At 45.9% G+C, this 25,561-nt stretch overlaps 2 protein-coding genes and 1 long non-coding RNA gene across 4 annotated transcripts; all 3 read left to right on the forward strand.

The window, feature by feature from the left end:
* Positions 1-1,782: 1,782 nt before the first annotated feature.
* Positions 1,783-3,575, forward strand: LOC136950049 (proteoglycan 3-like; the record flags this gene model as incomplete). Its single annotated transcript, XM_067244134.1, has 5 exons — positions 1,783-1,880; positions 2,529-2,574; positions 2,679-2,834; positions 2,914-3,063; positions 3,280-3,575. Coding segments are annotated over exons 2-5 (639 nt in total), but the record flags the coding sequence as incomplete, so codon positions are not given.
* A 44-nt stretch (positions 3,576-3,619) lies between these two features.
* LOC136950836 (uncharacterized) lies at positions 3,620-4,895 on the forward strand. The gene is made up of 3 exons (XR_010877513.1): positions 3,620-4,153; positions 4,256-4,368; positions 4,625-4,895. It is a non-coding gene; the product is annotated as an uncharacterized lncRNA (long non-coding RNA).
* Positions 4,896-7,431: 2,536 nt separating this feature from the next.
* gprc5c (G protein-coupled receptor, class C, group 5, member C) lies at positions 7,432-14,551 on the forward strand. Of its 2 annotated transcripts, XM_067244696.1 has the most exons (6): positions 7,432-7,492; positions 7,670-7,737; positions 9,370-10,440; positions 12,468-12,568; positions 12,818-12,964; positions 13,533-14,551. In XM_067244696.1, the coding sequence occupies exons 3-6, from the start codon at positions 9,450-9,452 to the stop codon at positions 13,563-13,565; spliced, it is 1,272 nt and encodes a 423-aa protein (XP_067100797.1). In that variant the 5' UTR covers positions 7,432-7,492; positions 7,670-7,737; positions 9,370-9,449; the 3' UTR covers positions 13,566-14,551. The 2 variants fall into 2 exon arrangements, with proteins under 2 accessions (XP_067100797.1, XP_067100798.1); XM_067244697.1 differs by lacking the exon at positions 12,818-12,964 and having other exon boundaries at positions 7,484-7,737.
* Positions 14,552-25,561: the final 11,010 nt, after the last annotated feature.

Consider the following 25,561-nt stretch of genomic DNA (forward strand, 5'->3'; position numbering starts at 1 on the left):
TACCAACAATGTTGTTACTATACCTGTTGCTACATGGTGGTTAATGTAAACCTTCATGTAAAGTGTTTCTATGTAAATAGATGGTAGTGTATGTAACCTTCATGTACAGTGTTGCTATGTAGATGCATGGTAGTTAGATGAGAAGGGGAAGTGGATGGTGGGAGAGAGAGAGAGAGAGAGAGAGAGAGAGAGAGAGAGAGAGAGAGAGAGAGAGAGAGAGAGAGAGAGAGAGAGAGAGAGAGAGAGAGAGAGAGAGAGAGAGAGAGAGAGAGAGAGAGAGAGAGAGAGAGAGAGAGAAGGAAAAACATAAAAACACCTGAATAAAGACTGCATGCCTTTGCTTACGTCGGCCATGCAAGTGATGTTGCAAATGAGGTAGAGACTGTTTCGAGGTTTTTTGCACGCTCCTGTGCTGAGGGGCAGAGCCTGTGTCCTGTGCTGCTCCTCTAGAGTCAGAGTTAGGCCTGACCTCAGAGGGGGAGCATGTGGGGGTCAACAAACCTGCTCATTTAGAGAAACACTTTGTTCCTTTACCAGACACTTTTATCCATAGAGACGATCTCTGGATCACCACTCAGGGGAGTCCCTGTTCAGGGCACTGGCAGGGGACGGGGTGTGTGTGGATGGAGGGAGAGAAGAGAGAAGAGAGACTGGCCCTGTCAGAACAACTATTTCGTTTATTTTTAGATGAATGACCTTTTCATACAAAAGGTTGTTGTCTCCAGGTGTGTTGAGGGTGTTCCCCTGCATGAGTGTGTGTGTGTGGGGGAGCGTGTGGTGGTCCTGTACCTTAGGTACAGACCAATCGTACTGCATCCTCCTCCTTCCTGCCCTGAACCACCTGCACACCCATCTTCCTGTATGTCTGCTTTGCATCGTTTGCTTACGTCGACCATGTAAGTGATGTTGCAAATGAGGTAGAGGCTGTTTAGAGGTTGTTTAGCACGCTCCTGTGCTGAGGGGCCCTGTGTGACTGAAGGGATCTGTTATAACCACAGATAACAAGGAAATACTCTTTGGTCTCACGTGAAATGTTCCTAACCAGTGAGGTCAGTGATTTGCCTACCACCTCAGCCCAGTTGGTAAACAACAGTCTGAGCCCTGAGGCATGAATGTCAGGGACTTGATCAATTTTAGGGTCAGAGGTACAGGTGACCAGGGTGGTGATAGAGGTCAGGAGATATGACCTGGTGTAGGGTCAGAGGTACAGGTGACCAGGGTGGTGATGGAGGTCAGGAGATATGTCCTGGTTCTATGAAGACTGAGATCCATGGATCCCAACTGAATGTCTCTCCCCAGCCCCCAGCTGGAGTGCTGCCCAGGGTGTCTGAGGGCGTGAACCTGGCAGGTGAAGGACTGATCCAGCAGAGCCTGTGTCCTGTGCTGCTCCTCTAGAGTCAGAGTTAGGCCTGACCTCAGAGGGGGAGCATGTGGGGGTCAATAAACCTGCTCATTTAGAGAAACACTTTGTTCCTTTAGCAGACACTTTTATCCATAGAGACGTACACAGGGGGGATTTGAACCTGCGATCTCTGGATCACCACTCAGGGGAGTCCCTGTTCAGGGCACTGGCAGGGGACGGGGTGTGTGTGGATGGAGGGAGAGAAGAGAGAAGAGAGACTGGCCCTGTCAGTTATTTCCTTAACTATTTCCTTGAACATTTTTAGATGACCTTTTCATAAATAAGTTTGTTGTCTGCAGGTGTGTTTAGGGTGTTCCCCTGCATGAATGACAAGTACTGTCCCAAATACTCAGGACATGACATGTTTTACATGGTTCTTCAGGAAATAGATTGAGGGAAACAAAAACAGCATGAGTGAAAGTCAGCCGTTTCAGTCTGCTGTGAACACCACAACCCTCACGTCCCTCTCTCTCCTCAGGTAAGGTGCATTTACCTTCCCCTATTATCACCTGTGCATTCCTCACATATCTGCTCCTTTATCACAGTAGAACACCAAGATGTAGAATTTACAGTACAGGGAAGATTTATTTTGTGGGACCAGAATTTTATAAATACATTCACACTTAAAATAGTAATAAAATTAATCCTAAATTTGGATCAAAATCAGTTGATTGTTACAGTTTTGAACAAAACAATCAAATGTATGTCAATTTGAATTTTCTTAATCATTTCGTTCACTTAGTGACGGGATAGAAAGACAGGAAATGTAGTGAGAGATAGAGAGAGAGAGACAGAGAGAGACAGAGAGAGAGAGAGACAGAGAGAGAGAGAGAGAGAGAGAGAGAGAGAGAGAGAGAGAGAGAGAGGGGGGACATGCAGCACAGGGCTGGATTCAAACCCAGGCAGCTGGGTTTGAATGTGGTTCCTCACAAAACTATTAAATATTTATGTTGTTGTTGTGTGTTTGTGTATCTATGTGTCTGTTTATCTCTGTGAATGTGTGTGTATCTATGTATATGTGAATGTGTATCTCTTTGTGGGTGTGTGTATCTGTGTGTGTCTGTGTGTGTGTGTATCTGTGTTTATGTATCTATGCGTCTGTGTGTGTATCAATGTGTGTGTGTAGATCAGAGCCATGCAGTGCAGAGTCTCATCTGTTGCCCTGCTCCTTGGTAAGAGTCTTTCAAGTCATCAGTCTAGTCAACACACTTCCTACAACCTTCCAGCCTCTCCAGCTCAGGACAAACTCAATAATGAGATGATTATGTGTTTGCAGAGTTCTGGGTGCTCTCTGCCTGTGCACTGCATCAGTATCATCTGGTCAATATTGATATGAATTGGACTGCTGCCCAGAGATACTGTAGAGAGCACTTTGTTGACCTGGCGACCGTAGACAGCATGGAGGACATGCAGGGCCTGATAAACCAGTTGGGTCGGGTCAAATATCATTTTTGGTCAGGACTGACTAGAAACAGGAGTGCCAGCAGCTGGAAGTGGTCTCTTTCAGGCAGTCAGTTCTACCGAGAAGGAGAGACGGAGTACAGGAACTGGGCCCAGCCAGAGCCAATCACAGGCCAGCCCTGCGCTGCACTGGTCAGCAATGAAACCGGAGTATGGAGAGACTATGCATGTACAAATGCTTACTCTTTTGTCTGTGGTGAGTTAGAATGTTATATTTCTAACAACACATCTTTCATAACAACACATCTTTCAGTTATTAGATGCATGTTTGCTTGCCATGGCCTTCTAGAGGAATTAACTGATGCAGAAAAACACTTTTGTTTCAAAGGCGGAGGGTTTATATTATTTCATGAGAAAATACGTTGGTAACATTTTTAAATACATGACTGAATAATATTGATGATGGATACTCTTAGGTAATGATCCTGGCAAGCCAAAGTACATCCTGGTTCTAGGACCAAGAACTTGGAGAGACGCTCAGATCTACTGCAGACAGAGTTACACAGACCTGGCCAGCATCAGGAACCAGGCTGAAAACATCGAGATACAGCAACTTGTTCTGGGAGAGAATTCATCTGCCATCGTCTGGATCGGTCTGTTCAAAGACGACTGGAAGTGGTCAGACGGGTCTACCTCTTCCTTCAGATACTGGTTGACTGATCAACCATATGATAACAATGGCTATGACTATGCCTTAACACATCTATTTTATTCATGGCAGTGGTTTTCTTATCCTTCTCATCCCTTCTTTTTTTTTTGCCACAATGGTGAGTGAGACTTGGCAGCTGCCAGTGTGGTTTGAACGTGTCAGTGGTGTATTCTAGGTGATGAGCAGGCCTATACTAACAAGGGTTTCCTGTATGTCCTCTATTAAAGAGCAGTGATACATGGTGGGGGACTTGGCAGAGTGACAGTGTGCCCTCTACTTCATACCAGACCACACCACTGAAAGGGGGGTTTCACTACAGCATGAAAGCTTGCAGGGTGTTTATAGGAGATCACATGTAGTAATTAAACCTGCACATCAGATGGGATGGAATAGTAAATTATTACACAACAACAAACTTCATCAAATTAAAGACAAATACAATGAATTGTGTTCGTGCAGAAAAGCATAACAAGGATCATTGACCCATGTAGAAGGAATCTTGTCAACCCTGCATTACATGTCACTGTATTTAATAGTCTAATCCTGAATAATGTACTGTAATGTCCAACTGTGTTATAACGGCTACTTCCTCATTCTCACCTCAGGGAGCATCACAAACACGACCATACTGAGCACTCTTGGTACAACAACAGGAAGTGTTATATCTAGATAGAGCCCTTTTATACTTGAGAAACTGTGATGTACCACTTCATTATAAAGTCTTCTTACCTTCCCTCACTTAGGGAGCACCACTAAGCCTCCTACTAAGGTGAAGCTGGTGGGGAGAGTGGAACTGGTTCCTAATTCACCTTCAGACTTAGAGGATCCTGCCATGTTGGACTCCATCTTGCAGCAAGTGAGTGTCTCTCTGTGTGAGGGAAGGCAGTCCTCTGACTGTACATGATGTGTAGTCAAAGTCTCAGTCATTACAGACAACCAGCAGTTACACCCTAGTACGATGTAAGGATTGTTATTGCAGTAAGAATACCCTTTACAGATGTAGCTGACAGTGACAGGTTAGTGAAACACACATACTGATCCAAGACTAGTTCAGTGTTCTACAATACACCCCATAATGTGGTGTAACCATGACAGTGTGACTGTGCCCCCAGATGAAGGCAGCTGGGAGGATCCCAGAGCACAGCACGCTGAGATGGAAGAAGCAGAAGGATGGGAAGGTTTTCCACAAGAAGGAGGAGGAGGAGGAGGAGGGAGGAAGAGGAGACACGTGTCATTAACAAGTCACAGCTACTAAATGTTGTTAACTGTCTCTTGTATCTCTGACAGTGTCGATGATGTCAATTACATTTCTGTAACTGCCAGATGATGTCCTTATCAATTCATACAGTTTATTTGTTCTTATTAATCAGGTGGTGGGGTAACATGAAATGAAGTAAAGCCTACTGATCTTGTGTTCTTGTCTTATCATGTATATATAACAGATACAGCTACATGTTTCAATACCTTTTAATCAGTCATAATCATAGATGTGCTTTATCTGTGAGTAAAATGTCTAAGATTGTGCTACAAAGAGTATTTTATCATTTAAATTGTGATTGCTTATTAAGTACTATATAAGTTAGATATTTTGCTTCAATCTCTTGTGTAATTATATCCCCTTTGTTATTCGACAGTCAGAAAACGTGAGCTATCTAATAATATTTTTTCTCAACAAACAACAAACTTTACATCAAAGTCTATAAATAAAGTATCCTTAAATCCTGTGTTACATTAATGTATAGTCTGATGGCTGAGAAAGTTATGTCAATTTCTTTGCTTCTGCAGGTAAACTTGTAGATTATGAATTTGATTAGGATTATAGTATCAAATATTTACACTGAACATACATGCTTTGCATAGTTCTCTGGAGGTAGCAGGAGGTACAGTCATAAACAACATCAAACATCCCAGTCTGCTGTGAACGTCACAACACTCACATCTCTCCTCAGGTATGGTGCACTTCTCAGACAGACATTGCTCCTTTTTCATACTATATGTCTTAGTTGTATTGTCTTCTCAAAAGCAGACATCCCAACTCTCGCCTAAGAGTTCTCACCTCCCTGAAATGAGTTTTTACAGGTTGTCCCCCAAGAATAACTATTAAACCGTATTCCAGAAAAATCAACCGGCAATTTATTCAAACTACGGAAGTGTAACTGGTGTGAATCGGTGAAACTCACTCCTCAGGTATGTAAGAGGCCACCTGCGTCAACGAAGAGCTAGCTTTTCTTTGGCGTAGTTGGTAGTGGTTGCACTTGGCAGTCCAGAGTTGGCAGGTTCGACTCCCGATGGCAGATGACTCTTACACCACCGTTACAGAAGCACCACGGAATTGGGGCTTCAGGAGAGAGGTCATACTCGAACCCCATTGGCTCACAGAACTAGGGGTCTCAAGTGGGAGGTCATTCTCAATCCCCATTGGTCCTCAGTCTAGGGCCTGAGGAGAAGTCTGTCGTTGGACCCTTCTCGAAAATGGACCAGGTCAACACCTAAACCACTGTGAATCAGTTACATTTACATTTACATTTAGTCATTTAGCAGACGCTCTTATCCAGAGCGACTTACAGTAAGTACAGGGACATTCCCCCGAGGCAAGCAGGGTGAAGTGCCTTGCCCAAGGACACAACGTCAGTTGGCATGACCGGGAATCGAACTGGCGACCTTCGGATTACTAGCCCGACTCCCTCACCGCTCAGCCACCTGACTCCGACTCCCTCCCAGTTGAAGGCTATGGAGTACCACACTACTGAAGTAAATAACAATGACACTTACATGAAAACGTTCAAACAAATTATATTAAAGTTACCAAGTGATAATAATAAATATGGTAGGCTACCAATCGCTGTGGTCATTTAGATGTAGTTACTAGCATAGCATAGTCCAATCACAGAAAAAAAGCGGAGTAGGATATCACATCGCCTCTGCCTACAGCTGGAAAAGGCTTGGATTCATATTCACACATTCATGTTTCCTCTGCAACTGCCCCCGGGCCTCCCCATTATCTCAAGCAGAGGGGCGTTCCGCCTTGCACATAGAAACTCCATCTCTACTACTGAGACACAAAGACTAAGTGTAAATGTGAAATAGCTGCCCAACCTCTGGAGATTGTTCCGTGCATGTGCACCCAGCCCGTGTAACGTGTGTATGCTGCCACCTTGTGTTGTACAAAATAATTACATTTTAGAAAACCTGCCACCAGGTGTCTCACCAATAGACTGGTTTCAGTTTCAAGTTTTTATTGTCAGGTGCACAGAACAACACGAGGTCAGACTGGGCAGTGGGCACTGAAATTCTTGGGACAAGACAACGCAAGCCACCTAGCATAACATAACATATAAGTACTAGGAACATATATTACATCTATGATAAGATCAAATAAAATAGAATAAAAATAAAAATAGAATAATAAACATCCTAATATACAAAACAAGTATGCAATATACAATATGCTAGATCTCTTTTACACATAATGACCTATATTAACCTTATAGACCTATACTAACCTAAAACAAGACATACACTAACCTAAGACAAAAGAGGTCTCACCATATAAAATTAGCGACATCTCTCTCCATGTATGTGTACAAATAGCATACGAATGACATAGCTTCGTGCTAATTATCATCCGATAATTTGTCTTTTTTTCTTTAACTCTACATAGTTTTTGACAAAAATTATAATTTCCCCGTGTGTGTGTGCGTGCGTATGAAAAACACAGAGGGAGAGAGAGAGAGAGGGAGAGAGGGAGAAGGAGAGGGAGAGAGAGAGGTAGAGAGAGGGAGAGAGAGAGAGAGGTAGAGAGAGGGAGAGAGAGAAAGAGAGAAGAGAGAGAGAGAGAGAGAGAGAGAGAGAGAGAGAGAGAGAGAGAGAGAGAGAGAGAGAGAGAGAGAGAGAGAGAGAGAGAGAGAGAGAGAGAGGGGAAGGTAGGGGCAATGACCATTTATTCTACAATCGCTCCAGTCCGCTGCTAAGAGAACTTGGTAAAACTTAAAAGAAGATTGAGGCTTTAGGAAATCAACAAAAGTTTCAGTAGCCTACTTGAAATTGTGGGGAAATCATATGTTTTGGAAACGGTTTAAAGGACACCTTTTAACAGCTTCACCAGCGTGGCTGTGGCTAACTTATGCTGCTTTTAATCGCGTCTCTGTTTGGAACAGGTGATAAGTGAGCGTGACTAGAAGACAATACCTGAAAAAGGAGCCACACACGCACATTAACCACCCAGGTAAAATGTCTTATGTATGTTCATTTTCTAAAATAGCCTCAAGTATTAGGCTATAAAGTCTATGATGTGCTTTGCTAGTAAACGGTAGCCTATTAGCCATAGGCTACAGTATAGAACATTTTCAGTTTTCAATGAAAGTTTTTTTTTCTAAATGTCATTTTTGTATGAATTAGCATTTGGTATTAGGCATTAGAGATTAACAGCTGCCGGACACCTGTGCTGTTATCTCCGTCGTAACTCGCCTTCCCAAAAATTGTGTTTGTGTTTTCTAAAAGTTGTGTGAAAGCAACCCTAGGTTTGAGGATTTTATGCAACTAACGTTAGCTAGTCTGTTAGATGGTAGCTTCCACGAAACTATCTCAAATTGCTTTCTCGAAAACTTAATGTAGACTCTACATTATCCTCAATTTATTAGCTAGTTATTTTTTTTAACGTAGAGAAATAGTCTTAACATGTTCTATAAGACAGATATTTCGTAAACGGTGTTTTTTTGTGAGGTGAATAGTTAAAGTTGGGTAAAATGTTTACATTTGCATGTGCTTGACTTCACTCTCCCTGAACACAGACCCCGTAGTCGATGTGAGCATGGTGGGCCACGCGGATGTTTTTGGTCAGCAGCAGGAACTATACTGCAATAGCTCAGCGACAGGCTGCCCTCACTTAACAAGCAATTGACTCTCCTTGCCACCCAGCATCAGCTCACATAATTAGCGGATTTGTAATGCAAATTATATTACAAAAGCATAATTACATTTTAAATGTATCAAATAAAGTAGCATGTCTGTCATGAAGTTAAGCAGCTGCACCGAGACAGAGATAACGAGCATCCGCCGCCGCCACCGGTCCCCGGATTTGGTCAGTTAGACGCTCGTCTTCAACTCAGCGTAATGTGAGCCAACAAGGGCACAGGCGAACAGTCTGGCACAGCATAAACGGATCAAACGTCTGGGACTATACGGTCGCTATTAAAAAGCTTGGCGCTGTTAGGAATGGAGGAAACGTTGTTAACAGAGAAGCTGGTGTTAACTCTTAAAGTTAAACTTCTAAAGTTGAAGCTCAAACATGGGTATGATTTTATTTAAAAAAAAACGGTTTTATTAAACCGTTACACACTACCTATGTGGGTTTGGGTGAATGAATAAGGTTAAGGATCGATTTGCACATATCCTCAACAATGATCAAGTTGACGTCACCAGGTGACGTCACCTAACGGTGCAATTTTTTGACCCTCACCTTTGTTTATTCAAGTTTCGTCTCCATTCAAAGAGTCAATATTTGTCTTCAGGCGTCATAAATGATTTACAGAGGGGCCTGGGTCTGGAACGTTTGGAAATTCCGCCGCTTTTATTGTCCTCTAACATGCTTATTCACTTTCAAAGTGTGTTAAACATAGTGTTACACACAACATTCGAAATTACCTTCACTTCTCTTTGTATGATTTGTTTGCTAATGTGAGCAAATAGGTGTTGAGTCACATCAGTGGCTGGATCTGTGTCCTCCTGACTCATGTTTACCTGACTGGGTGTATCAGGAGTCTAACAGCCTGATGCGATTCTCACCTCACCTTCTTAAGACGCCCTCCTCCTCTAACCTCTTCCACTCTCTCCTCCTCCTCCTCCTCCTCCTCCTCAGTGTGAACAGGTGCTGCTGCAGCCCACTAGCCCGCGCAGCCAAGACTCCACAACAGCTTCCCTCTTCCGACCGTGGTCACCATGGCTACCACGACCCCTCCCCAGGGATGCGGTATCGGCGTGAGCTCCCTCTACTACAACCTGTGTGACCTGGGGTCAGCGTGGGGCATCGTGCTGGAGTCGTTCGCCGGGGCGGGCGTGGTGGCTTCCTTCGTGGTCCTGGTGGTGGTTCTGGCCAGCCTGCCCTTCGTGACGGACAAGAACCGCAAGAACTCGGTGGGGCTCCTGGTGGGCTTCCTGATCTGCACCCTGGGCCTGTTCGGGCTCACCTTCGCCTTCATCGTGGGGAAGAACTTCTCCACCTGTGCCTCCCGGAGGTTCCTGTTCGGGGTGCTGTTCGCCGGCTGCTTCGCCTGTCTGCTGATGCAGTGCGTCCGGTTGAACCTGCTGGCCAGGCGGGGCCAGGGGCCCCGGGGCTGGGCGCTGTGCCTGGGGGCGTTGGGGCTGTGGTTGGTGGAGGTGGTCATCAACACCGAGTGGCTGATCATCACCGTGGTGCGCTACCCGCTGCCGCCCCTCAACGCCACGGCCGCGCTCGGCGTCGCCACGGACACCCCGTGTAACATCGCCAACGTGGACTTCGTCATGGCGCTCATCTACGTGCTGAACCTGCTGCTGGCCGTGGTGGTGGCGGCCGTGCCCGCCCTGACGGGGAAGCACAAGCAGTGGCGCCAGGCGGGCGCCTTCATCCTGCTCACCGGCCTGCTGTCGGCGGCCATCTGGGTGGCCTGGATCGTCATGTTCGTCTACGGCAACGGGAAGAAAGGGGGTCCCACGTGGGACGACCCCACCCTGGCCATTGCCCTGGTGGCCAACGCCTGGGTGTTCCTCATCCTGTACATCATCCCCGAGCTGTGCTCCCTCACCCAGGAGGAGGAGGAGGGCCAGCCAGGCTTCGGAGAGGACCTCTACCCCAGCCGAGGGGTGGGCTACGAGACCATCCTGAAGGAGCACAGCGGACAGAACATGTTCATGGAAAACAAGGCTTTCTCCATGGACGAGCCCAACTCAGGTGTGTACATTTACATTTAGTCATTTAGTAGACGCTCTTATCCAGAGCGACTTACATTAAGTACAGGGACATTCCCCCCCGAAGCAAGTAGGGTGAAGTACCTTGCCCAAGGACACAACGTCAAATTTGCACGGCAGGGAATCGAACCAGCAACCTTCAGATTACTAGCCCGTATGTGCGTGTACATACGCACAAACACGCACGCCGACCAATTTTGTGATCGCCGAGTAATCATAAAGAGGTAATTAATGGGTCTCCCTAAACAGCAAGGTGTTTTGACTTGCTGGAACATCCCACACAGACATCTATCACGCCTAACAACACCTTGTTCATTAGAAGGGCCACTGGGGCTTGCTTCATTGCACATGAGGAACGTTGAATGCTAATGACTGGGAACAACTCTCGTGCGTGGCTCTGACCTTGTTTGATAGTTCTGCTTTGATAAATCAGCCTTTTCAGTTCAGAAATATGACCTTCACATGTTCATGAGACAAAACATCCAGATCAGGTTGAGTGGCCGATTCAAAGAACAACAATAAACACAGGTTCCTGGAATCAGTGAGAAAGAGCAGAAAGGCAAGCGAGGACACACAGTTGAAGAGCTGTGAGACGGTTCTACGTTTTCCAAATCCACGTGCTGACCCCCTCTGAATTTGATATGCTGATGTTTTGATCTGGTTGGCGGCTGGTATCAGATCCAGAGGTCCCAGATGGGACAGGCTGTACCTGCACTCCCCCCTCGCCAGCCTGGCCTCGCCAGCCTGGCCTCGCCAGCCTGGCCTCGCCAGCCTGGCCTCGCCAGCCTGGCCTCGCCAGCCTGGCCTCGCCAGCCTGGCCTCGCCAGCCTGGCCTCGCCAGCCTGGCCTCGCCAGCCTGGCCTCGCCAGCCTGGCCTCGCCAGCCTGGCCTCGCCAGCCTGGCCTCACCAGCGCTGAGAACCATGAGACTGGCACCCTGTTGGCTTCATGCCCCAACACCCAACGGATCGTTTCCTGATCTACAGTTAAATGAGCTCCTCTCCCTCACACAGTCGCACAACTATCGATTCAATATGAATTTGACTACTTGTTTTCATTTGCCATTAGGTCGTTCAAACTGGATATAATATCTTATAAGATCCGTAATTACTTTTATAACCTTGAGAAAACAGGTCTGTATCGGGTAGCACCAGGAAATGCAAACCGACACTGTGTTTGTAATGAACCCTGTAATTTTTTGTTAAATTGAGGATGTTAAACCAGATTTAGGATTTAAAAACTAAAACCTTCCTCCTCACATTTTCTCCCATACATTCCATTTCCATTCTGTGCAAATGATTCACAGGAAGATGTATTACTTGTGAGTTAATGAATGGCTTGTACAGACCAAGAATCCTAACCAGAACAACACACACACACACACACACACAACCCTCTAATTCAGATACATCACACGCAGCCTGTGTTTGCGTTACCATGTCACCGTGGTAACTGAGGCGTGGCAGCCAACTGTATCGTTGTTGGTTGGTATGTCACAGGGGCACCAGGCATTTCCACCTGTGGGAACAAAACAAACTCACGGATTTATGTTTGTCTCAGGACACACAGTTGAGTACACAGACAGGATAATGTCCCTCTGCATCTGTTGTTTATAAGGTTGTCACAGCAACCACGTAGGTAAAGTTTGTTTGGGCACTACTATGGTTGGGGGTCAGATGGCTGAGCAGTTAGGGAATCGGGCTACCAATCAGAAGGTTGCTGGTTCGATTCCTGGCCGTGCAAAAAAAATGACGTTGTGTCCTTGGGCAAGGCACTTCACCCTACTTGCCTCGGGGGGAATGTCCCTGTACTTACTGTAAGTCGCTCTGGATAAGAGCGTCTGCTAAATGACAATGTACTATTTTGGGCGATTGTTACGGGTTGTCAAAAGCAAACTTGGTTCATGTAAATATGTAGGAAGATTAAGATACGTAAAAGGGCAGAGACTACAGCATGACTCGTGACTCTGTTTGGATATAAATATAAGGCTCTGTGTTGTTGTTCCTCCCAGGGAACAAGCCGGTGTCTCCCTACAGCGGGTACAGCGGGCAGCTACGCAACTCTGTGTACCAGCCGACAGAGCTGGCCCTCATCAGCAAGGGAGGGGTGAATGTGAGTACTGACCTTGCCTGGCTACACACACACACACACACATACACACTGGCACATCTATGCTACACACTGACACCACACACTTGGACGCACACGCTCTCACACACACACACTAGAACACACATACTCACACTCACACAGGGAGGGGTTCTCTAAACAAGTGCAGAGGACCTTTTCGGGGGTTGTTGATTACGCTAGTCTTGTTTAGTCCTGGGGGTGGTGCTAATCTTGTTGTTACCATGACGCCAGCCGCCACAGACGGAGCTGTCGTATCACACGGCCATTCCCCGGGCCTCCACCACCTCCTCCGCCTCCCCGGCCACCAGCGGAGCCAGCACCCTCTCCCTGCACGCCGAGCAGGGGGCCTCCGACACACACAGCCAAGCCACCAACAGCGTAGGTGGAGAACTGGCCCTGAAAACCATCCTGCCGCCTCCCCTCCGCCACCTCCACCTCTCCTCCTGTCCACTGTCGTCCGAACTCTCTCCCTCCTCCCAAGTGCTCCTTTCAAACCCTGCTGTAGCCATAGCAACTTTTTAGTATTTTTTTTTCAACAGGTTTGCTTCTGAATGGCCTCTTTGTGTCGGCCTTCACCTTGAGGAGAGGGTTCTATCTCTCCCAGCCACCTGCCTCCTCCTGCTGCTGGACACTTCATACTGACTCTGCCTCTTCCACGCTCCCTCCCGCGTCCCTCTCTCCTTTTCTCCCCCGCCCCTCCCCCCTCTGTGTCTTTGTCTCGCGGCGAGATTGAGAGATGGACTCTTACGTTTGTAGCGGCGAGTTTTGTCTTCTCGTACTTCCTGCTTCCTGCCGCTCTGTCCTTCCAACCTCGGTGCTGAAGTCAGCCTTTCTATGCTGTTTGAACACATGCTTAGGGCGGGATACGCTTTTAATGATGTGGTGGATGGCAATAGTAGCATTGGTTACCCTAATCTAACAACATGACCTCTCTCATCCTCCTCAGGGTAACGGACTTCATAGGAAACCCCAGTGGTGAACAGAACCAATACTTCAATCAAGACTCCATTACCCAGTTTCCATTGCATCTGTTGACTGTTTGGCTGTTGTCACGCCGGCCTTTTAGCTGGCTCTAAAGGCTCAAAACCCAGACTCTGCAGGTAGAGGTTTGGATGTGCAAGCCATTCTCTATAGATGGACAATTCCTATCCATTTGTCTGTCCAGACAGGACAGGACAGCCACATATTTGGAAGCCAGACCATGTTGTGATCCCCTAGCTTTGGGGTAGAACAATGCCTTTAGCAGAGGTCACCAGAACTGAGAGTGAGAACTCAGCTGAACACCACCAAACAGATGAGGTGTGATCACGCTGACATGGCAGAATGCTGGAAGAGAATAGTGTCCCTGAGCATGGGGTGTATGTTGACACACACACACACATACCCATACACACACTAACACACACACAAACAAGTTCATACCAGTCACTGAAGTGGACGTGCTTTGGACAGCAGGGTCCTCCAAACGAAAGGAGCGACAGCTGGGATGGAATATACCACCTGCTCTAATCCCGGGGGTGGGTGAATGCTGGAACACTCCATGCCTGGACCCATTGACAAGTTACGTTAATCACAGAAATACCTCTCGAAACCAAAGTTTAAGATTAAGTAGTTTAGTAGTTTGCACTTTCAAGATTGATAGACAGTTCACAGCATGTGTCATAAATATTAGTGCCTGGCTTTTTGATATCACTAAGAGAGTTCACATAGCATATTAAGCCACGTAAATCAATGTACATTTGTTGTAAAGAACGTATTGTATTGTATAAAACACGTATGGTTATCTGGATCTGAATATTGAAACAAAAATATTCACAGCACACTCTTGTGCAACTTTCAAGACCTAATATTTAAACAGCCAATAAATTATGTTTTCAAATTACAAATTAATTTGTTGATTGACATACCAACAGCTAATGATCCTTTCAATGTTTAGTTTTTTCGCAATAAAATAAATATTCACTGGTGAAATACCGTCCTTACGTAATATTTTCTGAAAAGGAACAACTGTTGTGCAGGGCAGGTCAGTGACGCGCTGCTGAAGGTGCAATCTCAACAGATAATCTTGTGGGTGGAAAATTACTTCATGCTGCCTCCTTTACATAGGTCATCATCATATTCACCTGTGATAAGGCTGTCGAACTCCCACCTAGGTGACATCAGACACATCTAGAAGGTTCCAGGTAGAGGTCGTTTAAGGCCCGGATTACGCAACCCTGAGAGCCACAGTGGAGGATCAAGTACAGATCAAAAAGTATTTTGGTGGTTAGTGCAGTTAGCGGTCATGAGAAAAACTGACATGCAGTACAATACATTCTGTGTGCCGAAACCATGACATCCAAATTCAGCCTTGCCTATTTACATTGTTACATTTCCTCATTGTATCAATGCGATCACAGTGATGTGGTTGCAGACTCCAGGAAAAAATGAAATGAGGAAGGTCTTTTCCAACTTACTCTTGTGTTTCTTCACTGTGACAACTGTCAGAGAACAGGACAAATATAATCCCTGCACAGTAGTTCATCTTTAAACCCTAAAGTGTAATTAATCACCGTTGTTGCTAACTGTTATCAGTCGTCAGAGACATTCTCATTGCCACTAAGGTTATCAATAACCACCAAAGGTTATCATTTGTTTACATGGACACAATTATGAGGTTTTATTATCTGGCCAAGCCTGCTGATGTCTGCTATGACGACGTCAGCTGCTAGCGCCACCCTTCACTGAACAATAATTCCAGGGATGTTGAGGGCAGAGAAAGGTTAGCAGGTGTGACAGCTCAGAATGTGTGTGGCGCTAAAGTCCAGCAGCCAGCATATTTGCATTTGCATTACATTCTATCAACGTTGGTGCGTGGTGGAGGAAAAAACGGAGCCATGTAAAATGGCCAAACATTTTCTATCACCCATCTAACATTAGGAAATCCAGCTCAGTCCACATCTGTTCCCTTTCCTGAAAACACAAACATTCACCACAAGAATGCCGTGACCCGCGTCCGTTCCCTGACGCCCCCACCTTCCTCTCTGGGTCTCAGGTTTCAGTCTGTACCCTGATACTGCAACCCCACCCCTGCTACTGCACTGCTTCAGGGCGGATTCAGGAACACCCTGGGCAGCTCTGGTCAAGCAGCAGAGAAGTGATTTATAAATGTTTACCGTCAGCACTCTGGCTGCTACTGGGCCTTGATAACCTCCAAAAGGAGGGGCCGAGGCCAAGAGCTCAACGACATGTACACTGCCAAACACTGGAAGTTCCCTCAATGTCCCCCTGGCGCTAATGTCGTAGCTTGAGAGCTTAAATTTGGGTTCTTCTCAGCCTCCCATATCCGAGGTGCGAGAGGCAACAAAGGGCCATGTGAGACGTCGCTGCAGGCTGGTTCAGGAACAGATCGTACAGGTAATTTGATGAGCATTCTCTGAGGACTAAAACACAGACTGAACAAAGACTGAGCATAGCAGGTTTTGGAACCCGTGGTATATGTTCTGTTATGGGGATGGTGGAGAAATAATTGAAGAGAGATCGGTTATGTCATAGCAGGAAGATGAACAGGATGGCCCTGGCTCTTTGGGTTACAGCCAGAGATGGCAAAAGTACACACATCCTTCTCTCAAGTAGAAGTACAGATACTCATGTGACTACACTTTTTACGCAAGTTAGAGTAAAGCAGTGTGTTTTTTTTTTGCAAATATGTTTTCAACCCTTTAGAAAATATTTTCTGCACCTTTCGAAAGTGTTTTTAAAAGTAAAAAAAAAAAGAAATGTCAAACTTCCCATATCCGAGGTGCGAGAGCAACAAAGGGTCATGTGAGACGTCGCTGCAGGCTGGTTCAGGAACAGATCGTACAGGTAATGTGATGAGCATTCTCTGAGGACTAAAACAACTTTTTCCTGAACTTTTTTTCAAAAGAAATGTCAACCTTTTGCCATCAGAAAAATTAATAGTGGAGTACAGTACTGATACCAGAAAAATCTACTTAAGTACAGTAACAAAGTATTTGTACTTGGTTACTTCCCATCTCTGGTAACAGCAAACATTTAACTCCTCAAACATCATCTGGTTGGAGGCATGGATTTATTTGGAAACAACAAATGGGATCCACCCTGAGAAGGAGAAATACTGCACGATTCACCTCCTTCAGAAATCCTCAAAATTTCACATTTTGAAATGTGAATATCAGAAACTGTCTTGATTCACCGAGAGAGATATAAAGCAGTCCTATTTCATGTATTCTCTGCAGTAGTAGGTGGTTGAAGAGTCCTGTGTCTACCCCATAAAGCAGTGCTGGTTGTGTTACCGGACCTGTGTGTGTTTGTGTGTGATTAGTGATTATTGGGAGTCAGGTGGCTGAGCGGTGAGGGAGTCAGGCTAGTAATCTGAAGGTTGCCAGTTCGATTCCCGGCCGAGTCGAATGACGTTGTGTCCTTGGGCAAGGCACTTCACCCTACTTGCATCGGGGGGAATGTCCCTGTACTTACTGTAAGTCGCTCTGGATAAGAGCGTCTGCTAAATGACTAAATGTAAATGTTATGTAGTGCTCTGGCTGTGGCTGCTGCCTGCTCATACTTCAGATATCTGGGTGTCCAGACATCCTCCGCTGCCTGAGTCTCTCTGAGTCACAGGAATTAGCTTGGCTGACCGGTCACAGCTTAAGATAGTAAACATACCTGTGTCATTCAGTGGACTATCAGAGCACCACTGAGAGTTGAATGATGCCAGTGGAAAAAGCAACACCATTCCTGGATAACATTTTATTACTGGGAGGAAACATGACTCCCAAGCATGCTCAACAAAGGGTGCAGTCTCTCAGACAACACGCACCGCACCTGTAGGCAAACATGGAACTGTTTGTTCCATAAGTTATGCACATGTCTTTCATGCAAAAGGAACAGCTAAGCCACATAGAACAAAGTCTGAAACATATTTAGACATTAATAACTCCCAGTTATATGACTGTGTTCGCTCCTAATTCAAATTTATATATTTATTGTGTAAGAGGACCTTTGCCTAAGTGAGACTCTGGTTGACGTCATAGCAACAGAGTCCAGAATTATTATTCTTACTCTACATTTAGGGGTCGACATGGGTGGTCCAAGCTTGTTGACTGCCCCCCGCTGCCCCCCTCCCCAGACTGCCCCCGTGCTGCCCCCCTCCCCAGACTGCCCCCGTGCTGCCCCCCTCCCCAGACTGCCCCCGTGCTGCCCCCCTCCCCAGACTGCCCCCGTGCTGCCCCCCTCCCCAGACTGCCCCCGTGCTGCCCCCCTCCCCAGACTGCCCCCGTGCTGCCCCCCTCCCCAGACTGCCCCCGTGCTGCCCCCCTCCCCAGACTGCCCCCATGCCCAGCATGTTCTCTGACCCACAGTGTGCCCTGAGCTCAGGCAGCACAGGGCCTCTGATGAAAGCCCCACTGTCCCGACAACGTAACACCACCTCCAGCCTCGCCCCCCATCCTCCGGCCCCCACACTCCCACACGGGCCCCCCAGCCTCCGGCCCCCACACTCCAGCCCCTGACCACAGCCACACGGGCCCCTCTGCAAACTGAAAACCAGCAGCAGGACCAGATCCAGCCATTGACAAGTCCACATCCGGGGCCAACACGGAGCCAAAGTCAACATTTCCTGGCTTTCCTGAATGCTTATTTCCAAGTCATTAATGGATCTGTGAGTAATGAAAGCTGAACTATAAAGGCCCCCCCCCACCCCCCGCTGTGTTCATGAAGACTGAGACATGCCTTGGAACTATTTTAGGGAGTCAGGTGGCTGAGCGGTAAGGGAATCGGGCTAGTAATCCGAAGGTTGCCAGTTCGATTCCCGGTCATGCCAACTGACGTTCTGTCCTTGGGCAAGGCACTTCACCCTACTTGCCTCGGGGGAATGTCCCTGTACTTACTGTAAGTCGCTCTGGATAAGAGCGTCTGCTAAATGACTAAATGTAAATGTAAATGTATTTTGATTCACCACCCATTACCTGCTTTTGAAACAACCCTTCTCCATGTTCCCTCGTTCTGGGATGAATCTCCATCCTGTTAGCAAACAGGCTTACATCATTACCACGCCCGTGACCTCATGGCAGAGGCCCAGAGAGAGTGTTGGGTGAAGTGTTAAAAGCAGTCAGGTTACATGCTTGAAGATTGCATGCTTTGTATTCAGACACACTCAAGTTGCTGAGTCAGTATGCAAAACTCAAGATCCCTGTTCTGATCTTTGGATCAATCGGAACATGTTTTATCCGTGCCACACGAGACTGTTGATCATCACCTTTATTTAGTAACTTCACACTGTGTCAGTGGCTTACGAAAACAGAGAGATCCCTTGTTTTTAAGCACGTAAAGGTTCAGCAGGCAAATGTCACCGCCGCACGGCACCAAAATAGTGAGACATGGCACATCCCTTGTGGACAGCCCGCCGAACCTGAAGAGGAAGTCAGAAAGGTGAAGAGGGTTCTCGATGCTGAGTCTGAAAGAGAATAAGAAATGAAAGTGCTGCGTGTTTCTATAGGTCAGGAGACACCCCCTAGAAATCAACCGGATATTCACCTGTACAAGTTTCAGAGGGAACACATGAACACCTGTTCCCCTGTGGGCTGCTCACAGTTCCACTGTGAGCCTAATTGGATTTTTCTGATGACTTCTCATCCATGTTTGTCTCGTTATCCGGCGAGGCCCTCTGTGGAAAAGGCTTTTGTTTTTGCACAATCATTATCATTACAGATAAGATGCTCGCGCCACTGGGCACAGAGGGCTCTACAGATTTGGATTTAACAGTCAATCAGTCCACCAAAATATACATCATATCACCCAGGATAACTATCAAACACAATTATATAGCCCACATGCATTCTTAACTCTTCATCGAGGATTTATATCATGATCTATTTCCTCTTCCTGTCACATGATAATCCAGGCCCCTGCTCTCTGTGTTTTCCCTTGTGCATGCTCGTCCGGACAGGTGAGGGGTGTGTGAGCGGTGTCATTGAGATGGTCACTGGGAGCTGTGGTGTGGCTGCTGCTGCACAACCTGGGGCGGATGAACACTGTGGTCTTTGTGCGTGTGGGACAAAGCCAGTCCTGTGTCTCCGTTAGTCAGGACACGTGCACCTTGAGGTCGGACGGAACACTGCCGTGCAACTTCCTGTCACCTGCTGTCTCATCCTCTTGCCCTTCACGGTTCCACGCTTCCTCTGCCTCCGAACGCCTTCAAAATTAGTGGAGAAGGTTTAAATAATACTTCAAAACCTGTTGACCCCGACAGATCAAGTTGGTTGTGGACAAGGTCCAGCAGAGACAAGGTCCAGCAGAGACAAGGTCTAGCAGAGACAAGGTCCAGCAGAGACAAGGTCCAGCAGAGACAAGGTCCAGCAGAGACAGGGTCCAGCAGAGACAGGGTCCAGCAGAGACAGGGTGGCAAACTGAGGAAATCTGCAGGTTCTGCGATGGTTCTACCCACTGCCTATTCTTGGAGGAACCTCACGGGAGCTTCAGGTGTGGAACCGAACTGTTGACACAACTGCAGTGAACCTGCATGGTTCAGGCCCATGGCCGCCAGAGCTTGTGCACATACAGATTAAACCAACAGACCACCCCCGGATATTCAAATGTTGTGGTGGACGGGCAGAGATTTGTGTGATTCAAACACTATGATCCTTGACAGCTGTCATCTTTCAGTAGCTATCCCTCTTCCCTGGCATTGTATGACACATAGCGGGCTGAAGTAGGGAATGTGCAGTCCTGGTTGGAGACACTGACAGGTCTATTGTGCTTCTCAGGGAGGATGAAAGTCCAACCGAAGCTCTTTATCCCCTGGGTCACAGCACACAAGAGCTAACAGCTTCAAAAAAACATCCTCAAAATGTGTGTGTGTGTGTGTGTCAGGCTTGTCACAGTCTATCCAACCCTCAATCTCTGCATCAGAGACACCTGAGGAAATACCTGCCTGAGGTTCCGTGGTTACCAAGGGAACAAATGTTGAAAAGAAACCCAATCCGACTGGGGTTTGGAGACTGGCTTCAGATGCAGAGTTAAGGGCAGTGTCTGAGAAAGATATCCCCCACCGCCCCCAACTGGAGACATACCTGGCATACTTATGGATTCACTCTCCCTCTCTTCTCTCGTCTTTCAGCTCCTTGTATCTCTCCCTCTCTCCCTCTCTCTCTCTCTCATGACTAATTACTATTTGTTTTTATTGGAAGATTAGCAAGCCTGTCTTTGAGGCAAACCCCGGACAGGGAGGGCCGTGGTACTATCATCATAAAAACATAACTGAAACACATTAAGAAACGCCTGCATTTACACACATCAAGGTGAGGCAGATGACTTAACCCTTGTGTTATCTTCGGGTCACATGACCCATCAGTCATTGTGACCCACCGTCGTATTGCAACAACTTTACCGCATACAAAAACAAAGTGAAGCATTTTCTGTTAACCGTCGGGCTGTCTCAGACCCCCCACATTGCAAAGGTTAAAATAAAATTATTTTTATTTGTTTTTGTATTGGGTAAAATTGGGTAAACACAACGATGGTTCGTTATGAACCTTTGGGTCATGTGACCCGAAGGCAGCATCTGGGACACAGAGCCAATCCTTAGTGCACTTGTTAGATTTCAACATTGAGACACTTAGTTTGATCGGTCACATCGCCATTGATAAGAGTTGTCCATTTCACGATGACGGAGACATGGCTCAGGGGAAGCCTCTCCCCAGATAAGCTCATTCCCAGGTAACACACCTGCTGGTGTAACACACCTGCTATGAGACCCGGTGAAGCTGCTTTGTTTCCATGGATGTGGCTTGCAAACATTAAGTACCCACAGGGACCTCCTCCTCACACAGGGACAGGCACACACACAGGCAAGCAAACACACTAATCAGTGAAGTGTTCAAATAGTTAGCGAATAGTTAACAGGAAAGGCATGGTGGAGCATTAGCCTGACAAAGAGTAACTATATCAAAGATAAACTTGTTTTCACACATGAACATCACTGGGACATTCCAGTGACTAAATCTGACTCAGTTTTGCTTGAATGCTCTTTGAATGCAACATGATCAACATGGATCAGTCATAAACTGGGCCAGTGAAACCCTCTCAAGTGGTTAGATAATACAGCTTGAAATAGTCTCTGATAAGTAGGAGCTGTATGGAGAAATAACAGAATGTATCACAGTTGTGTGTACACAGCTCTCTATACTCCAAGTTATGTACATATTGACCTATGTCTACTGCGCACTAGGAGAAAGCCAAACGTACTCTTTACACAAGTGAAGAAAATGTGCTCTTGTTTGCCAGCCATTGTAATACATTCAGTGCAAAATGTTTTTCTTTCAGGTTGGCGATTAATTTCTAGGAACTGCTTTGGGTCCGGGAGATGCAGTTATAAAACGTTGGCATTTAGGCTACAGCAAAATAGGCTGCTGTTGCTAAAAGAATAAAGGACGTTTAAAATCTCGCTATAATGAAGCCACTGACGAATACATGTAGCTTAGTTTAAAACACTCCAAGCTTATGAAATGTGTGATGCACGCGACAACACATTACAATATACGGCTCATGAATGGCAGTATTGTTTTAAAAACATATCTAATAAGTCTTATCAAATCTAAATTATTTGCTATACTTTCATATAATTGCATAAAACATTTTGGATTTCGATTCGGTTGATTAATGTTAAAATGCTGCCACCAACTGGGCACAGTTGTCAAAACAGCGGTTTTGAGAGAGGCCGTCCCTAAAATGATCTAAAGGCTTCAATTGGCCGACACGGAATAAAACAACGCTTGATTTGATTGGCCACTGTTTTTGTGTCAACGAATGACAATGATTGTTTATAGTGTAGATTTGGGTCATAGTTCACTCATGACATGGCCTCTAAGCAGACAGCTACTAGTTAAAATCATTGAGACACTTTTGCGGATTGTGCCTTACTTCGGACATTGAATATACAGATATGTAGTAAATAAACATACATATATATCATGTTTCGTCTTAGCGCAAATGTCGTGAGATCAACGTCATCTTTACAGAAGGTCGGTATCTAGCTAGCTATTTAGCTTATATTAGCCACCTGTCTGGTTACTGCTGTAGCTTGGCTAGTTACACAGTTAGCTACAGCAAACTGTAAAGCCTGTCAATGTTCTTACTTTGTGTGAATGGCTTTAAGAGCACAGTATTAGTGCAAACTGGCTGGCACACAAGAATGCTATTCAAAATGTGGGTGTGTTACTACCGCATGCGATACCATATAAAGCCAACATTGTTTACAGTTGGCTAACATCAATTACTTAGTTATTTCCAGTCTTTTCCGTTCTACACTTCGTCCTCAAGTGCACTATATAGGTTTCAAAAATCTCTTTCCCCCCCGTCTCACATGTTCAACCGTCTTTCCCAGCTGTGTATCCTCTACCTGCTCCACCTGGGACAGCAGGTCCCTCGCTGCTTCCATCCAACCAGATGTTTTCACACTGGGACTGTCCGTAGCCTCTGCCACAGACCAGATCCACCCACCACAACGGCCCTCGAAACCTCACCCCCAAACAGCCAGCCCATGACCGTCTCAACCGAGTCCTCAGACCCCCAGGGTCCACCGCCAGCACCCACCCACTGCTGCATGAGTGGCTGTCATAACTGTGTTTGGATCGAGCACGCAGAGCAGCTCTTGAAGTATTACAGCAACGGAACCGAAAAGGCCTTGGCCGCTATCGAGGAGAACGTCGAGGACGAAAACCTTAAAACCTACCTGAAAATGGAAATCAGACTGTTGAAAAAGCCTTGATTTTAGGTGGATCGTTTTTAGTATTTGTGTGAGTGTGTTGTGTGTTGGATTGAAACTGGATATGGGTTTCCCTGTCTTTAAGGGCTTCCTGTTTTGGACACTGAAAGAAAGCCAGATTGCACTCTCCAATTAAGTTTTATCATACTTTTATAATAACATATCAGACATTCTGCATATTGTTATTAAGCAGTAAAATGCCAACAATATGGTGGGTACTGTAAATGTGTACTTTTACTGTAGTTTAAATACGCACAAAAAATATTTTATGGATGTGAATATTTTATATTTATTTGAATGCATGTTTCATTAGTTTTATTTAACTTTTATTTATGACTTGTACATTTTCTTTTAAATATATACTTGAATGAATTAAGCCTGTTCATGTACTTTTCATAGCATAATTAAAAAAGTTCCCAAATTGTATGGCATAAAGTATATGTTTTTGTATATTTTGTGGTTTATCATTGTATAGTCCTCAAGATTGTGTGTTTGACAGGTTTGAACTTGCGGAGGTGACCCAGATAGACAGGAGTGGAGGGGTGAGGGTGGGAGGGAGGGTGAGGGAGGGAGGGGAAGGGGTGACATGCAGTAACTGTACAGTTACAGGAAGATCAGATGTGTGTTCATAAAGGAGCAGAGGGTTGTGGTGTTGTCTTCTACCAAATTATGTGTATTCTTTGGGAGGATAGCATGTAATTACCGGTATACCCAGTGGGGGTGCTGTGGAGTAAACACATGCCCAGTTGCCCACGCTCCATCTAGGCTGATTCAGTGTTTTTGCCAATAAATTCCCCAACCTGCATGCACAGACTGGCACAGGCTGCGATGCTATCGACCAATCACAAGAATACTTCTCAGTCGCTGAACGTTGGTGACGTCTTTGACTCAGCAAAGCTTCTGAGTCAAACTGACCAGGCACAGGGCTGGTTTAGTAGGTGACAGTGACACTGATCTCACTGCCTTGAGTCAGCAATGTAAGTCCTGATTACTCACAGAGGGCCATGCCGTCCCGCAGTTCAAGGGCTTGATCTGGGTTATTTGGGGGGATTATACGTGAGATGAAAGGTTCTGACGTGATGGAAAATGAAACACTCAAACTGAGGTCCCATGTCACCGTGGCGATGCGTCACGGCGATCAGGAAGAACCTGATGCCTTTGAAATAACTGCTCTCTTTTACACTCACCCAGCTACTGCTTGTCTGCTGAACCATCGACAAGTCTGAACAATGACTTTAACTTCTACGTATTCAAGGTTATGAATTTGGCATTCCATTTACATTTGCAATTGCATTGACATTATTTAAGTATTGAATGTCACGAATATAGAATATTTTGAGTGCACGAAGGTCCACACTGAACACTATGTTTCTATGTTTGGCATTGATTGGTGTATTGATTGAACTCTTGCCCAGACTCCCCCAGAATGATCCCTCTCCCTTCATTAACCCTTGTGTTATCTTCGGGTCACATGACCCATCAGTCATTGTGACCCACCGTCGTATTGCGACAACTTTACCGCATACAAAAACAAAGTGAAGCATTTTCTTTTAACTGTTGGGCTGTCTCAGACCCCCCACATTGCGAAAGTTAAAAGAAAATTATTTTTATTTGTTTTTGTATTGGGTAAAATTGGGTAAACACAACGATGGTTCGTTATGAACCTTTGGGTCATGTGACCCGAAGGCAGCACAAGGGTTAAGCTAATGTGAACAGCGATGCATGTATTTCCCCTGTGCGATCCTACTGAGAGCTTAGAGGTTATCAGACACAGCCAGACAGACATGTCTCCAGGGCTGTAATGACCCCAACCAAAACAACAAGGCACCAAGCCTCACGTGCCACTCATTTAGACCTCCAACCAACTTAGTTTGAGTCCTAAACTGTGTCCATGCTGGATGTCCACTGAGGAGTAAGCACAGTACATGTCTAGGGATGATGTAAATAACAAACTACAATGACTTTGGAGTTGTGGGCACCTCAGAGCCATCTGGAATCTGTCATTTGTGATGTCTTTGGCTTTGGATGGACGCACATTTACCAACAGTTTAATGAGGCAAAATAATCCATCTGGACCAGATTTACCCAATAATAATCAAGAGGAGCCAGTTTAATCCATAGGATGATGTAGCAGCGAGATTGTCTTTTGGAGGGGGGATGTGGCCTTGGAGCAAGCCCTTGTCCTAAATGTGAAAAGTATCTGACGGTGAAGT

This window comes from Osmerus mordax, chromosome 10 (genome assembly GCF_038355195.1).
Source record: "Osmerus mordax isolate fOsmMor3 chromosome 10, fOsmMor3.pri, whole genome shotgun sequence".
NCBI lineage: Eukaryota > Metazoa > Chordata > Actinopteri > Osmeriformes > Osmeridae > Osmerus > Osmerus mordax.

What these genes read in the sequence shown, in the direction of transcription:
- gprc5c (XM_067244696.1), top strand. Translation starts at nt 9,450, where the DNA reads ATGGCTACCACGACCCCTCCCCAGGGATGCGGTATCGGCGTGAGCTCC. An exon ending in CATGGACGAGCCCAACTCAG is followed by an intron (nt 10,441 to 12,467) that starts GTGTGTACATTT and finishes TGTTCCTCCCAG; the next exon opens with GGAACAAGCCGGTGTCTCCC. An exon ending in ACAGCCAAGCCACCAACAGC is followed by an intron (nt 12,965 to 13,532) that starts GTAGGTGGAGAA and finishes CATCCTCCTCAG; the next exon opens with GGTAACGGACTTCATAGGAA.